The sequence below is a fragment of the Panthera uncia genome, chromosome A2, assembly GCF_023721935.1.
Source record: "Panthera uncia isolate 11264 chromosome A2, Puncia_PCG_1.0, whole genome shotgun sequence".
NCBI classification, from domain to species: domain Eukaryota; kingdom Metazoa; phylum Chordata; class Mammalia; order Carnivora; family Felidae; genus Panthera; species Panthera uncia.
The window spans coordinates 142,065,836-142,082,215 of NC_064816.1; the positions used below are offsets into that span (position 1 = coordinate 142,065,836).

Genomic DNA, 16,380 nt, shown 5'->3' on the forward strand with positions numbered 1-16,380 from the left:
CAAAAGAGATCCTCTTTCTCCACATCCTTGCCAACGTCTGTTGTTGCCTGAGTTGTTAATGTTAGCCATTCTGACAGGTGTGAGGTCGTATCTCATTGTGGGCTTGATTTGTATTTCCCTGATGATGAGTGATATTTTTTCATGTGTGTGTTAGCCATCTGGATGCCTTCCTTGGAAAAGTATCTATTCATGTCTTTTGCCCATTTCTTCACTGGATTATTTGGTTTTTTTGGTTGTTGAGTTTGATAAGTTCTTTATAGATTTTGGATACTAACCCTTTATCTGATATGTCATTTGCAAATATCTTCTCTCATTCCATCAGTTGCCTTTTAGTTTTGCTGATTGTTTCCTTCACCGTGCAGAAGCTTTTTATTTTGATGAGGTCCCAATAGTTCATTTTTGCTTTTGTTTTCCTTGCCTCTGGAGACATGTTGAGTAAGAAGTTGCTGCGGCCAAGATCAAAAAGGTTTTTGCCTGCTTTCTTCTCAAGAATTTTGATGGCTTCCTGGCTTACATTTAGGTCTTTCATCCATTTTGAGTTTATTTTTGTGTATGGTGTAAGAAAGTGGTCCAGGTTCGTTTTTCTGTGTATCTCTGTCCAGTTTTCCCAGCACCACTTGCTAAAGAAACTGTCTTTATTCCATTGGCAGAATATTTTCTAAGAGTGGGGAATTTTTTTTTAAATTTTTTTTAACGTTTATTTATTGAGAGAGACAGAGCATGAACTGGGGGAGGGACAGAGAGAGAAGGAGACAGAATCCGAAGCAGGCTCTAGGCTATGACCTGTCAGCACAGAGCCCAACGCGGGGCTCAAACTCACGAAACATGAGATCATGATCTGAGCCAAAGTCCAGCGCTTAACCAACTGAACCACCCAGGCACACCCCACCCCGAGAATATTTAAAAAAAAACAAAACAAAAACACTTCCCATGTATCTTAAATTCTTCCTTTTGTTCCCTTTTTTCCTAACTCTTGCTTAAATAATTACTTCTGGAATACTTGTCCAGTCTCTGCCCTTCAAAAGGCCATAAGTCAGAGCTTACAAATATTGATGTGTTGGGGCGCCTGGGTGGCTCAGTTGGTTGAGCGTCCGACTTCGGCTCAGGTCATGATCTCACAGTCTGTGAGTTCGAGCCCCGCGTCGGGCTCTGTGCCGACAGCTCAGAGCCTGGAGCCTGCTTCAGATTCTGTGTCTTACTCTCTCTGACCCTCCCCCGTTCACGCTCTGTCTCTGTCTTAAAAATAAATAAACATTAAAATTTTTTTTTTTTTTTTTTTTTTTTTTAAGAAGAAAAATCTGGGGCACCTGGGTAGCTCAGTCAGTTAAGCATCCGACTTCGGCTCAGGTCGTGATCTTGTGGTTCGTGAGTTCAAGCCCCATTTAGGGCTCTGTGCTGTCAGCTCAGAGCCTGGAGCCTGCTTCAGATTCTGTGTCTCTCTCTCTCTCTCTCTCTCTCTCTCTCTCTCTGCCCACCCCCCCTGCTTGCGCTCTGTCTCTCTCTGCCTCTCAAAAACAAATGAACGTTAAAAAAATAATAATAAAAAGAAAAATCAGCATATTTTTTTAAATGTAGTGTTCTTGCTACTATTTAATGAACAGACTTCTGCAGCACATGTGCAGAGATCTACAGTGGCTAATAAATGGTCAAACTGACACGTAATTTTTCTCTAATATGCTTAGTCAGCTAATTTGCTTCTATTTTTCTTTTACAGTTTCAGCTCCTAGCTTCTGCTCTATTCAAATCTGGTTCAGATTTTACAGCTCTAGGTAAGTATTCCAGCCTAGTTTATCTAGCTTACATGCCCTACCATTTGGGGGATTGGATTTTGGTTTCTTTTAAGTGAAACATCAGGCGAGATGTTCATCTAAACAAAACAAGTTTCAAGGTAGCCTGCAAAATTTCTAATAACCTGCTACAGAGTTATTTTCCAAGCATCAGTCACCAGTTCATGGGTCAGTTTGCAGTTCCTGTTACACCAATTGCTGGGTTCTTATGCAAACACATGGCAGTAGAAGCATGATCAAAATAAATTAACTCGTATAGCATGGTTTTGGAATGTAGGTGTACTACTCATACACTTAACTATTAGATGACACTTCTTGGTGGGATGATTTTTCCTCTCAGTTTATTCTTTGTGGAATCAACAGATTGGTGATGGGTAGGCAATGACAGAATCATTTTGAGATCAGAGAAAATGCATTATCTCTTCCCTGAAAATGCCAAATTTTGTATGCTGTTATTTTAATTGTTTAAGATAAACTCTACTTGAAACTCCAGTGTTTCTCAGACACTCCAGATATGGGCATCAGTCTCCATTTAGGAGTACTCTCATTTAGTATCAATGGATTATTAACGTAACTAGACTGTAGTGAAGTGGGGAATCTTACAGAATCCAGTAGAAATCAGGTGAATTTTCAAGAATCTTTTTGTTAGGATACATCATTATGATAGCTTTATGTTTTCAACAATGCTGTAGGCTTTTGAAGTAGGGGAATTTCCAGCCCCCCTCTTGGCATTACAAAATACAGTCACGTGGTAAATGCTTATTAATTCCATTCATGCCACTGCTGTTATAATTTGCCTTAGAGCTGAACAGTAGTATTGAGATTTTCCAGTATATGAAATACAGATACTAGTCTTTATCTCTAGCATAAAATAACACTTTGGGATAGCAATTTAATTTCTTCATCATCCTTATGTCTCCTAAAGGTGAGCTATACCTCAAAGGAATAGAACATATATAATTCTGGTGTTTTTCAGTGGGATGGGAAAGAATAGCAATTTTCCTTGGGGTCTTGCCCTTTCTTATTCCATAACCAGTAATCAAGGCTTCTCCACTGATAGAGGCACCTCTAGTCCTGAGTTCTAATTCCAGAACACATAGGATTCCACAGGGTAGGACTGAGCACACTTTGCTATAAAACATAGGTTCTCTGAAAATTTAGATAATTGTTTAGCACTATTCCATACAAATATTTTGAGGCTAACAGAGAGCTTAACCCTGTGATGAAGAATTTAAGTATAAGCGTTATTTTAGAAAGTCCATACCCTTGTGAATTTCATCATTTGAGACAGAGATTTAGTGATACATGAATTAGGAACCTGGCACATAGATATTGTTCGAATGAACATGTGCCTTGTTATGCATGGATACCACAGCCCAGGGCCATTATTTCTATTTTATTGGTGAGCAGCACTAAAATGTCTCTGGCTGACTTATATTTAGCCTTTAGAACAAAAATTTCTTGGCAGTCATTTAAATATGTTAGGTTGGTGTCAGCAAATATTTTACCTTTAACTTAACTCCTTTCTTTGGTCTCTTCCCCATTCACTGCCAGCTAATATATTTTTCAGGAACAGTTTGTTTTACTTGGATTCCAAGCAAACCTCAGATACACTGAGAACAATACAAACAATAGAAAAAAATACAAAAAGAAATTCCTGTGGGGTTTCACTTCCTACCTTGTTTGAAGGAGGCAGTATGTTTAGTAGTTAGAGATGAGAGTGTAGGAGAGTGATTAAGAGTCAGAATCTAGGTTCAGATATCAATTCTGCCACTTGCTAATTTCAACCAAATTAATTTCAAAAAGCTACCTTGAGGGGTGCCTGGGTGCCTAAGTTGGTTCAGTGTCCAGCTCTTGATCTCAGCTCAGATCTTAATCTCAGGGTCGTGAGTTCTAGCCCCACATCGGGCTCCACGCTGAGTGTGAAGCCTACTTAAAAAAAGTGACCTCTTGCAAGTACCTTTCTTTTTATTATTTTTTAAAATTTTTAACATTTATTTATTATTTTTGAGAGACAGAGTGTGAGCAGGGGAGGGGCAGAGAGAGAGAAGGAGACACAGAATCCAAAGCAAGTTTCAGGCTCCAAGCTGTCAGCACAGAGCCTGATGGGGAGTTTGAACCCACAAGCCATGAGATCGTCACCTGAGCCTCCCAGGTGCCCCCAGCAAGTCACCTCTCTAATATTTAATTTTCTCCATTTATAAAATGGAGGTAATAAGAGTACTTACCATAAGTTGAGAGAATTAGGTGAAATAATTATGGCGAACACTTAACACAATAAAACAGTAAGTGCCCCATTCAGAGTACTATTAATATTACCTCCCTCAAAAACATAATCTTCTTGGGGTACCTGGGTGGCTCAGTCGGTTAAGCATCGGAAGCTTGGTTTCGGGCTCAGGTCATGATCTCACGAACCATGAGTTCAAGCTGCACATCGGGCTCTGTGCTGACAGCTCGGAGCCTGCTTAGCGATTCTCTCCCTCTCTCTCTGCCCCTCTGGGTGCATGCTCTGTCTCTCAAAATAAATAAATTAAAAAACAGAAAAGGATTTTTAAAAAAATGTAATCTTCTTTGTAACACTGGTAAGTTCGGATGAAAGGCAAATTCGGACTTTATGCCAATTTTAATAAGGAGAAATTTGGTATTTATAAACAAAATGTATTTTCCTTAATGTTTCATGCCTACTTCAAGTTCCTGACTCTTGTTTATTTCCCATCAGATTGTCTTATCTTCACTCCACTTAGAGTTGAAATCAAGTGGGGTATTTCACGTGTAGATATATACATTTTTTAAGATTTTTATTTTTGAGTAATCTCTACACCCAATGTGGGCCTCAAACTCACAACCCTGAGATTGAGTCACACGCTTCACCAACTGAGCCAGTCCAGTGTCTCTAGTTGTATACATTTTTTTCATGTATAGATAAACTAAATACTTCATTTTCTAAATTCTCCAAAAAATTTGCCTCTGCTAAAGTTTCTGACAGACTTCCTTCCAAATTGCTTCTCTTAACCTCCTAGTGAGAATTAATTATTGACTAATGTCCTTTGTACCTTGAAGAATTAGAAAAATGGAAAGTGATTTACAGACAGCTGACATCTTAATTTTGAAAAATGACAGACTTCAGAGCAAAATAACCTCTGGGGATCTTTAGAGCTTCTGGTGGCTGTGGGCACTTTTAAGCTTGAACTCAGACATTTTGCTGATTTTTAGAGCTATATCTTGGTTCCAGAAAGTATGCATTGGTACAGTTTAAGCGTACTTTCGGCAAGGTATGTGAGAACTAGGAAACAATCTGTCCTGTAGAGCATTTTGCCTTTTTCTTTTTTTTTTCTTTTTTTTTTTTTTTTTTTGAAGGAGAGAGAGAGATTGAGAGAGAGTCAGTCAGTTGGGTGTCCAACTTCAGCTCAGGTTATGATCTCGTGGCTCATGAGTTTGAGCCCCACGTCAGGCTCTGTGCTGACAGCTCAGAGCCTGGAGCCTGTTTCAGATTCTGTGTCTCCCTCTCTCTCTGCCCCTCCCCCACTTGCACTCTGTCTCTCTCTCTCAGGAATGAATAAACATGAAAAAAAAATTTTTTTAATAAAAGATACTTTCTTCAACCTCCTGTCTGTAACCCACATGTTTACAGATACTTTTTATATAATAGTGAATTTATTATTAGCAATAGAAAGTATAAATAAACTTATATCCAGGAGAAAAATGTAAATAGGAAAACTTACCTAGTCCGTATAGGATATTAAGTTAAAAGTATTGTATATTCCTAATAGTTCACTTTTCTTTTTACAGCAGTCATTATCTTTAGTCATGATAGTAGCAATAAAGTGATAGTTAGTATTTATTGAGCACTTCTATGGGGCCAGGTACTATTCTAAGTACTGTACATGTCTTAACTCATTTAATCTAGATAATAATCCTATGAAGTAGCTACTGTTGTGAGGCCCTTTTATATATGAAGAAACTGGGACGCTTGCCCAGGAATAGTGCTGGTGAATGGCAAAACAAGGATAGAAACTTGAATAGTATGGCTTCAGAGCTCGCTGTCTATAAACTACCAACTATACTGCTTCTCATTGAGCTCTACCAGTTTCTACTACTCTGATTAATTTCTTATTCCATTTTATGATGAAAATCAAGTGAAAGAAACATTGATTAGGAGTGTGAGATTTATGATAATCAATGTAACCGTTTTTGTCCCAGCTCTGCCTTTTAATTAGTCATGTTACGTTCCTAGTGCCTACCCTTTTTAATGTATTTTTTAAAAAAACATTGACTACAGATAAAGCTTAAGATTCTTCCTGAACAACTTTCCTCAGCTCTGTCTCCTCTCAAGTGTAACCTTTCATATCTGGCAGATCTTTACACAAACACACATATACACACAACCATATACACAGATATACAAATACAGCTGATTCTCTTTATTTACAGTAGTTCTGTTAAGTCATCAGTCTGTTCTGTTACGGCTGAATTAGTGAATACTGAACCATTACCCTATGGGACATAGGGAGTTAAGTTCCTTATATTGTTCATTCATTAACATTGAACTCAGGCAATAGCACTGTAACTCTTTCCTCAAAGAAGCTTGTCTTAACACACACATTTTCTCCATAAGGCACATTATGGCCTTTTTGCATTTAAGAACACTAGACAACACTTCAGCGCTACACTTGGGGGATCATTTTAAGCAGTGAAGTCACCAACAAAAAGCACAAAATGCAAAAAACATGACACCAATAGACCAAAAAGGACGCTTGTTTATAATGTGAGAGGTGAAAAAAGAAGGCAGAGCATCACCCAGTTCATCCTCAGCTGAGAACGTGTGTGTATTTTCGCAGCTGTCCACTTGTCTGTGCAAGACCACATAGTGCCACAAGTATTGATTTTGAGTTTCAGCTAAATTTTAATGGGCAGACAAATGCACAAATATCTGAATAATAAGGATGGACTGTACACACGGACACAGATGTATAGTTTTGTATGTTCTGGTTTTATTACACAATGTAAAATATGTATTCTACAACATAACATTTTAAAATTTAATGATGTGGCATGGAGATGTTTGCAAGAAACTGTAATCTATTGTATTCTTATTGAGTGATATATGATATTCCATAATAGGATCTACCATAATTTAAACATTCATCTAATGATAGTGTAAATTTCAGTCTTCTGACTGGTAAATGGTGAATAAAAATAAAACCTGTTCAGATGGTAACTATACTTACTGTGAGGAGTATTGAATAAGGTATGGAATTGTTAAGTAAAAATCACCGCATTGTGGGGCACCTAGGTGGCTCAGTTGGTTGAGTGTCTGGCTGTTAATTTCAGCTTAGGTCATGATCCCAGGGTCATGGGATCAAGCCCCATGTCAGTCTTTGTGCTGACTGTGAAGCCTACTTAAGATTCATTCATTCATTCATTCAATCATTCTCTCTTTCTCTCTCTCCCCACCCCCCCCCACTGCTCTTCTCCCCTGCTCACATATTCTCTCTCTCTCTCTCTCTCTCTCTCTCTCTCTCTCAAATTAAAAAAAAAAATCACTAAGTTGTACACTTGAAACTAACATAACATTGTATGTCATTATACTCCAATGATAAAAATATTTAAGTCAAAAAATTAATTAAACATGTTCTTTTAAGGGTTAAAGAAACTTAGCACACTGCTTACAGTTTAAGCACTCAGTGAATATTTGTTAATAAAAATACATAAATGAGCTTTGGAGTCAGACAGACATGGGTCCACGTTCTATTCTCTTCTCTCACCAGCTGTGAGATCTTACTAAATTACTGAATCTCTCTAACCTGTCTCACATGAAAGGGGAGTTTATGATAAACGCTTCATTATTTTTTTTATAAGAATGAAATGTGGTCATGCATAAACTACCTAGCACACAGCAGGAACTCAGTGTTTCCCTCCCTCTTAAATCATTTAATCTCATGGAAATGTATTTACTTCATTTGATATTATTTCATAAGAAGACAGGTGTTTCATTAGTAATACATAGGTATTACTTCATTAGAGGATTACCACAGAATCAATATTTTCTCCTAAAAATAAAACATCACATTTTTACAAATATAGAAAATAAAGGAAAAACCTAAAAGTTGACTACAAACAGAAGCCTGTTTATCCAGTTGGTAACATTACCACCCAATAGCAGGGGGGAAGAGAGAAAATGTTTAGTACAATGCTTAGACCATACTCCTACTGAAATATATTTTAAAGACAGTGAAAGCAAAGAAATCTTGTGTTTTGCCTGTGGTGGTTTGGGTATAGTAAATCTGGAATGTGTTTTGTGTGTATTTCAGGTTGAGCAAATTAGTAAATATGATATTGCAGAATGTCAGTTTTCTTAGTGGAAGAAAGGAGGTACTATAAATAGGGAATGGGATAAGGAGAGGAAGAATCCTTTAACATTCTTAAAAACTGAGAATCATCAATTAAATCATGAACTCATGATTTTGGCTTAAAAAAAGCTATATAATATGTGTGTACATATGTGGATAGGCCTAGAAACAGCACCACCCTTGGCAATTAGCACAACTGATCTTGGTTTCTAAATGTTATTCACCACTAAAAAGGAATAAGGCATCCTTGGGAAAATGGCTCATTCCAGAACTGTGTAAAGATGAGCTTGGATATCTTGTTGTGCCAGAAAGGAACAGAGTATTTCAAAAAAAAAATTTTTTTTTTAATGTTTATTTATTTTTGAGAAACAGAGACAGAACGTGAGTGGGGGAGGAGCAGAGAGAGAGAGGGAGACACAGAATCCCAAACAGGCTCCAGGCTCCAAGCTGTCAGCACAGAACTGGACGTGGGGCTCGAACCCACAAACTACGAGATCATGACCTACGCTGGAGTCAGACACTCAACCAACTGAGCCACCCAGGTGCCCCGTTAATGGGAACATTTAAAAAAGACATAGAAACCAGCTCAAAAGAGCTCTCACTGGCCCAAACTGGGACAGTATGAGTATTAAAATGAATAATGACAGTAATAAATACAATATATTGAAGAAGAAAAGGATCCATGAGAGCATACTCATGCAAACAAATAAAATGGAAGGGAAAAAAAACTTTATGATTAATGTCAGTCAACAAATGTAGAATGAATTGTAATTAGAAAAACAGCATTATAGTTGTTTAGCAAGATATAATTATTTTAGCAAGAATCATCAGTGAATGCTAATATCATTGGGTGCAAGTCTCTTGGGGAACAGGATATTCACACAGTCTCAAATTGTATCCTCGTCAATATTTTACTAATTATAGTGGTAGAAAAGAACACCTTCACATTGGAAAAAAATTGGCTACCGTAGCTTAAGTGGTCAAAGTGAACATTGGGACACACTGATAGCATGTGCCTCCTGACATGATGCACTGAGAAGGACACAGTATCACTTATGTAGTATTCTTGCCAGAACTGCATAAATTTCATTCTGATCATGAGGAAGCAGTCAGACAACCCAAATCCAGCACATTCTGCTACATAACTGCTCTGTACTTTTCAAGAATATCAGTGTCAGGGTGCCTGGGTGACTCAGTTAAGCGTCCAACTTCGGCTCAAGTCATGATCTCATGGCTTGTGTGTTCGAGCCCCGTTTCAGGCTCTGTGCTGACAGCTCAGAGCCTGGAGCCTGCTTCAAATTCTGTGTCTCCCCTCCCCCACTCGTGCTCTGTCTCTCTCTCTCTCTCTCTCAAAAAATAAACATTAAAAAAAAAAAAAAGAATATCAGTGCCATTAAAAAAAACAGAGGCTGAGGGGCACCTGGGTGGTTTAGTCTGTTAAGTATCTCTTTATCTCAGGTCAGGTTATGGTCTTGAGGTGGGATTGAGCCCTACATTGGGCTGGCTCCATGCTGAGTGTGAAGCCTGCTTGGGATTCTCTCTCCCCTTCTCTCTGCTTCTGCCCAACTTGTGTTCTTTCTCTCTCAAGATAAATAAATGGGTTTTTTTAATTAAAAAAAAAAAAAAAAAAAAAAAGGCTGAGGAACTATTCCAGGCCAAAGAGACTTGAAGGGGCGCCTGGATGGCTCATTTGGTTAAGCGTCTGACTCTCAGGCCATGATCTCACGGTTTTGTTGAGTTTGAGCCCTGCATCGGGCTTCACACTGGCAATGTGGAGACTGCTTGGGATTCTGTGTCTCCCTGTCTGTCTGCACCCCACCCCAGTGTGCACTGTCTCTGTCTCAAAATAAATAATAAACTTTAAAAGACCCAAAAACTAGATACAGTGCTTGATAGTGGATTGAGTTTTAGTTTAGTGGAGAAAATGACTATAAAAAAGACTATTGTTAAGTTTCCCAAATTTAATATATAGTGGCTATTCAAGTGATGTTCTTAGGTGAAATGAACTCAAGTATGAGTGAAAATGTCTACAACTTACTCCCAAATAGTTCCACAAAAAAAGTATGTGTGGGGTACAAACAACAGAAAGAATGAGAACATGTGACAATGTTAACAATTAAGTAATCTAGGTGAGGGTATATGAATATTTGTTGCATTATTGAAACTTGTCTAAGAATTTGAAATTTTTCAAAATAAGTTGAAAATAAAGCAATTTAGAAATTCAGAAAAGCAATTTAAATAGGGGGAAAGAGTAATACCATCATTCAAAGCTAACCTTTGCTTACATTTTGGAGTATTTCCTTCTGTTCTTTTCCATGGTATTTCTTTGTTAAATCTTAAGCTCCAAAGAAGTAAACATTTGCTCTCAAACTTAAAATAATAGTAAAAAAATTTTTTTAACAAAAAAGAATGTACTTTTCTTGAGGCATTGTTTATTTTCCTTCCAGGAAACTGATATCTTTGGCAATGTTCTGTTCTGTTCATGTTCTTTACAAGAATGAAAACAGTGCACCTAAAACAGTATTCTAAGTTGAATGAAAATTGGTCCAATTTGAAATAGTTTTCACTGAGTATTATGGCATATATAACTCTTTCTGGCACTATTTCTGTTTCTTGTGGTAGTCTATAGGGCTCTCATGTCTCAGCCATTTCAGGAATGGGGAAATCAAAAGACTACTTTGTTTATCATTCGTTATATGTACATAAGAAATTTGAGGCAGCTTAAAGCAATACAGCTAACTAAAGGAAGGAAGCATCTCACTGAATATTCCTTTGACTGGAATGAACTTGAAAATTCAATGTTTACTAAAGGTTAAAGGGGAAAAAATCCTGTAGTTCCATTGGCCCCCACCTTTTAAGAATGTCATCCACTTTTTTTTTTAATGTTTATTTTTGAGAGAGAGAGAGAGATCATGAGCAGGGGAGGGGCAGAGAGAAAGGGAGACACAGAATCCTGAGCAGGCTCCAGGCTCTGAGCTGGTAGCACAGACCCCGACGTGGGGCTCAAACCTAGGAACCATGAGATCATGACCTGAGCTAAAGTCAGATGCTCAACTGACTGAGCCACCCAGGCACCTCTGTCATCCACTTTCTAATGTTTACCTGCAGAAAAGTCGTTCATTGCTCTGTTTTTCACACAACGTGTGCCTGGCGTAGAGCATGGTGCATAGTATCAAACATGTATGGCCAGGTACTGTTCTCTGCTATCATACATGTATTTCTTTCCCTCAGTTATGTTTTCACTCAGTTCTCTGAGACTACATTCAGCTCTTGGGACCTTAATGATTTTAGACCACTTTCTAAAGAAAGTGATTTTATTTTTCATTTTGATTTTATTGTATTTTTTTATTATAAAAAAATGTTAGTGGTCGGAAGTATTATAAAGTTGGAAAAGAGGCAGAAATTTCCTCAGTGGAGTAGAAGAGGTAAATGTAAAGAAAAGAAGAGAGTCAATATTAGTTACTAAAGTGCCAGTCATTAGAACAGGTGCTTCTCACATAATTATATCTAATATGCCCAATATCCCCATGAGTATACAAGATTAATACAAATTTATAGCTGACCAGACAGTTGTAGCAAGGCTGATTAACTCACCTAAGATCATACCACTGGCCAGGTACTAGACCTGGGCTCGGGACCTACGTTTGTCTGGTTTTAAAATCAGATTTGGTTTTGATTTTTGCATTCTACATTGCTGCTTTTCTCAACTAGCTTCTCCGTTACATGTTTTAGACACAATGGATGAGTTTCTTTGTATCTCTCCCTTTACCAGGCTTTTCCGATGTGGATCACACCTATGCTCAAAGAACTCAGCTCTTTGACACCTTAGTAAATTTCTTTCCTGACAGCATGACTCCTCCCAAAGGCAACCTGGTAGACCTCATCACGCTGTAACTGAAGAGTCACTGGACAGAAATGGAGAACGTCTGATTTCAGTATTTTGGAGTCCAACTCCGTTGACCGACAATTAGGCTGCAGCGATTGAGGACTGCACCAGAATTTTGAAGGGATCTTTACTGTCACAAGTTTTAACCCTCTTCCTTCATACCTGACCTCAGCCCCTTTCTCCTCATCCCATTCCTGAATTAGGCTAATAAAGTGAAATTGGTATACTTTCCATTTAAATATATATATATTTTTTTCTTACTTTAACTTTTAAGAACTAATGAGTATGAAAGAAAAAGTAATCAGGCAGTTTACCCTTTTCTGATTTTTATTTCATTTTTATAAAATTGGGGCAAGTAAGCACTATTAACAGACTCAGTGCTGTAAGAATTGGGGTTTTGTTGTTGGCTTGTTTTGGCCTTCTTTCTCCTCCTTTCCCATTTCAGTTTACCTCGCATCATGCAAACTGCTTATAAGTCATGTCACTTGTTTACCTCTTTAATTCATTCTTCAAAGTGTGGAGTTCTGTAGGGCAAATGATGTAAAAGTGATGTATGTGTCTCTGTTGACTAGAGTCTTGTATTACATTAAACAGTAGGGAGAACAGAGGGCTCAAATGTATGCCCCTTGTCATAGAACTAAAAAATGAAACCCAAGATTGATCCAGGCACTTATCTGAGATTGGTCTATAGTATTTCTATAATGATATATTTTATAGTGGATATTACAATAGCTTTGAGTCACAGAAACCTTAAACTGAGGAGAATATAGTTCAAGACCTTTAAGAGCCATTATAACAATTACCAGCAAGAAGATTCCAGTAGTGATTAATATGTTCATTGATGTCTTTGTAGCAAATTTTGGAAGAAAACGACTCTTTTCTCTGGTAGAGCTATGCTTCCATTTCTCCTTTGTGCTTTTTGTAGCATTTTCACTTGGGAGGGTGGGTTTCCAGAGCTATGCTTTTGTTATTTCCATATACATTAGCTTCCTACATCTGTTTCTGTACACTGATATTTTAAAGAATAATGGTTTGTAGTTGTCCGATGGAATACAGCTGACAGGGATTTCATTAAGCACACGCAGGCTTTTAGTTGGAGAAAAAGGAAATAATGGTACAGATATTTTTTCATTGAAAGAAGGGCAGATGTGGGGGTTGGAGGTATTATGTGTCATTCCATGAGGTGCTGTGGAGTGCAGTGTAGGAAACCCACACCTGGCCCGTGCTTACACTTGCTCAAAAAGTGTGCTGTATGCAACCGATGCCCACCGTGCCTCAAGCCGACTAGGTACAATAAATGTTCATCAGTCCAGTAGCTGTGAAAAGTGAATGACCTAATGGAATGGAGTATGTCCCTGAATAGCGAGATTAGGCCTCACCAAAGAAAGAGAAAAAATTGACTTGCACTTTTGAAAAGTCTCCTGTATAGGAATGAGACTGAGATCCCTCTTCACTCTGTCTTTATTGCTTGGTTTTAACTTATTTGGGAATGGACAGCAATATATTTTTCCTAGTTCTAGACTTGAATCTTGGATTCCTTAGCTTTCCAAGCATCCCAAAGCTATCTGTAGTGATTAAATAATTAGATATGTACCTTGCCTTGTGAAAGCTATGGTATGTAATTTACTAAGTACCAAATTGTGCAGCTGCAGAATAACTAATTGACTTTAGAGGTAAGCAAATAGAATCTACTTACATTCCTGTACAGTTTCCATAAAATGACTCCCCTGAGTGACAGTCAAGAACATAAAATATTATCACGAATGTTGTAGCTGTTGAATCTTGTTTTGTGGAAACAGGTACAAATCAGAGAGTTGATAGGGAAGAACTCGATAAGAGTTTCTAAATTTAAAAGCTCTAGTTTTGCTTACTGTGAATTCTGGCACTTTAAACACACTAACCAAATGAAATTCTGCTGCCCTCCACCATTTATTTCTACAGTGCTTTCTTTGTTGTTTTTTTTTCACCAGTTCCTTAGACTCCATATTTGGAAGAAACTCCGTTCTTGACCTCAGTGATTTTGTTTCTCCCTAACTCACTACTCTACTAGTTGCTTTTTCACATGTGCTTGCTTTAATTTTATCTTTCTCCACTTTAGTTAGGTGGAACCTTTACCCTTTTCTTCATTTCTGGATTTTTTTTGTTTTTTTTTTACACCAACCTGTTTAGATAGGGTTGAATCATAGTGAACCATTCAGTGTTACTTGAGTGGACTGTATAGAGGAGGTTATTGACTAGGTAGAATTTGTTCCATGGGGCTTTAAAGGAACACTGCTGGTAATCATTGCAGGAGACTGTAGGGCTTTATGAGATCCATGACCAGGACTGACACACTACTTACTCACATCTCACACCACAACCTGATTGGAAACTATAGTATATATTTTATATAATTTAAATTTAAATTATAATTTATTATAAATATAATTTAAATTATAATTTAAATCTAATTTGGTATTTAGACACAGTGTTTAAATAGGCCAAATTATCTGTGCTCTACTACTTGAAAGGCTTTCCTTCTAGCTTAGTGAGTCCCCGATTGAAACATCAGGCTAATGCTCTAGATGCATTCGTTAGTAGGGTACAGTTTGTTCAGTGTCGTCATCCCTAGCTCCAACTTCATTCCCATTTCTCTCTTTCCCAATGGAATATATTATTCCAGAATAGTAAACTAGCTCTCTAACATTATTTTCAGTGCTTGTACTTCATGAGAAATTGCCTGATTTGAAAGATAATTCTAAAATGCATTTGTATTCTGTGGAATAACAGAGACCTCGTGTGGCCAGTTTGATTAATTCAAATGTATCCATCACTTACTCAAGCAAAGGATTGCAGACTTGGGTGCCTGACTCACTACTCAAGCTGACAGATGGTCTTAACTCTTCACAAAATCCTCCTTTTAGACATGGTTTTCATTTACTCTAAAACAGACCTGTCCGTGTCTAAATAAGTAAAAACTGATAGAAAACATTAGAAAGTTAATTCACCGGTTTATCACAGAAAGGCTTGTTGGGTTTAGAGCACAATGATTTAAGACGATAAAACTGTGTTCTTGGGTGAAATAGGTATGTTGAATGTAAATGGTTCCTAGTTTATCCTTCTAATGGATCTCTTCACGTTGGCCCACTATTCAGAGATACGTTAACAAAATTTCACGTAATAAAGTTTTAAAATCTAACTTACAAACAAAAACTAGATTGAGAATGATGTTGAAGGGATCAAAAAGCATTTAGGATCATATTCCTGGTTTTAGTCTCTGAATTGTACTCCATTTCATGATCACGACATGAAGAAGTCCTAATTATTCTTGACAATAAAGGGAATTCATTGGGTAAAATTGTGGGTCATTTACTTATCTCCTGAGTGAATGTTATATTAACTCTTTAGATGGTTGAATGTTGAACAGCAGTTGAGAATTATGATTTGAAGTGATTTCTGTGGGAGGGGATAATTACAAATGTGTACTCTAAACGACGTCATCTAGCTGTAAGAAAAAAAAAATATAGCCTTCAGAACCTTCCTTTTCTTAAAAATCCATGATCGTCTGCAGTTCCATCCTTTTTCATAAAACTCTGGCCTGAATTTTTACTAAGGTTTAAATTCTTAAAATTGTCCTTCATCTGGGATTGCATGCTTCCTCAGTAAAAGTTTATAGTTACTGAAGAGTATCTTCTCTGCATATGACAATACTTGTAGATTAGATCTTTGCGCTCTTTCACTCAAAGGTTTTTGTATTATTAGTCAAATAACATTATTCTTTTGTGATTTTTGACTGTAGCCTATATCTCCCTGTGATTTGTACCAATGCTGAAATGACTTGGCTGTCTAAAATTTCTGGTCTAGAGGTATTTCAATTGAAGGTGAAGTTTCCAAGTTTGTTGAAACAGTTCGTTGGGAGCCAACCAGATCAGCTCAGTGATGTTGCTGTTGTTTGTTTTGGCAGGAGGACTCGTTACAGTTTGTTAATTTCTTCACCAGATGCTCTTTTTCCTCAAAAAAAAAAAAAATGCTGTCTTAGAGATTTTATTTTACATAATTTTTTAACCTTGATCCCCTCCTACCTACCAAATAGTGTGAATTGTGTATCCATTATTTCCTTAGCTAAACTGACTTTATTCTCAGCTTTTTTAGCCCTAGGTTTTCTGTGGCATTACTTAAAAGTGTTGTACTGCTTAAGAAAAAAAGTCAAAGCCTGAGGCAAACATGCTCTTTTATCCTTGTTTATGACAACAGAATAGTGAAATTAAAAATTATGCGTTATGAAAGAATTAATAATGTTCAGACATTGCTATAAAAATCCTCGAGTCCGTTTTCACTTGCAGGATAGTAACATGGCTGTGGCAGCTTCAGTGGAGGA

General features: G+C 37.3%; 1 protein-coding gene across 1 annotated transcript in view; it reads left to right on the forward strand.

The window, feature by feature from the left end:
- The window catches only part of MKLN1 (muskelin 1), a 180,919-nt gene extending 168,657 nt beyond the window's left edge, over positions 1–12,262 (forward strand). The window contains exons 17-18 of the mRNA XM_049642999.1: positions 1,715–1,769; positions 11,910–12,262. Coding sequence (XP_049498956.1) covers positions 1,715–1,769; positions 11,910–12,031 — 177 coding nt within the window. The 3' untranslated portion in view covers positions 12,032–12,262. The remainder of the gene's footprint in view (positions 1–1,714; positions 1,770–11,909) is intronic.
- The last annotated feature ends 4,118 nt before the right edge of the window (positions 12,263–16,380 follow it).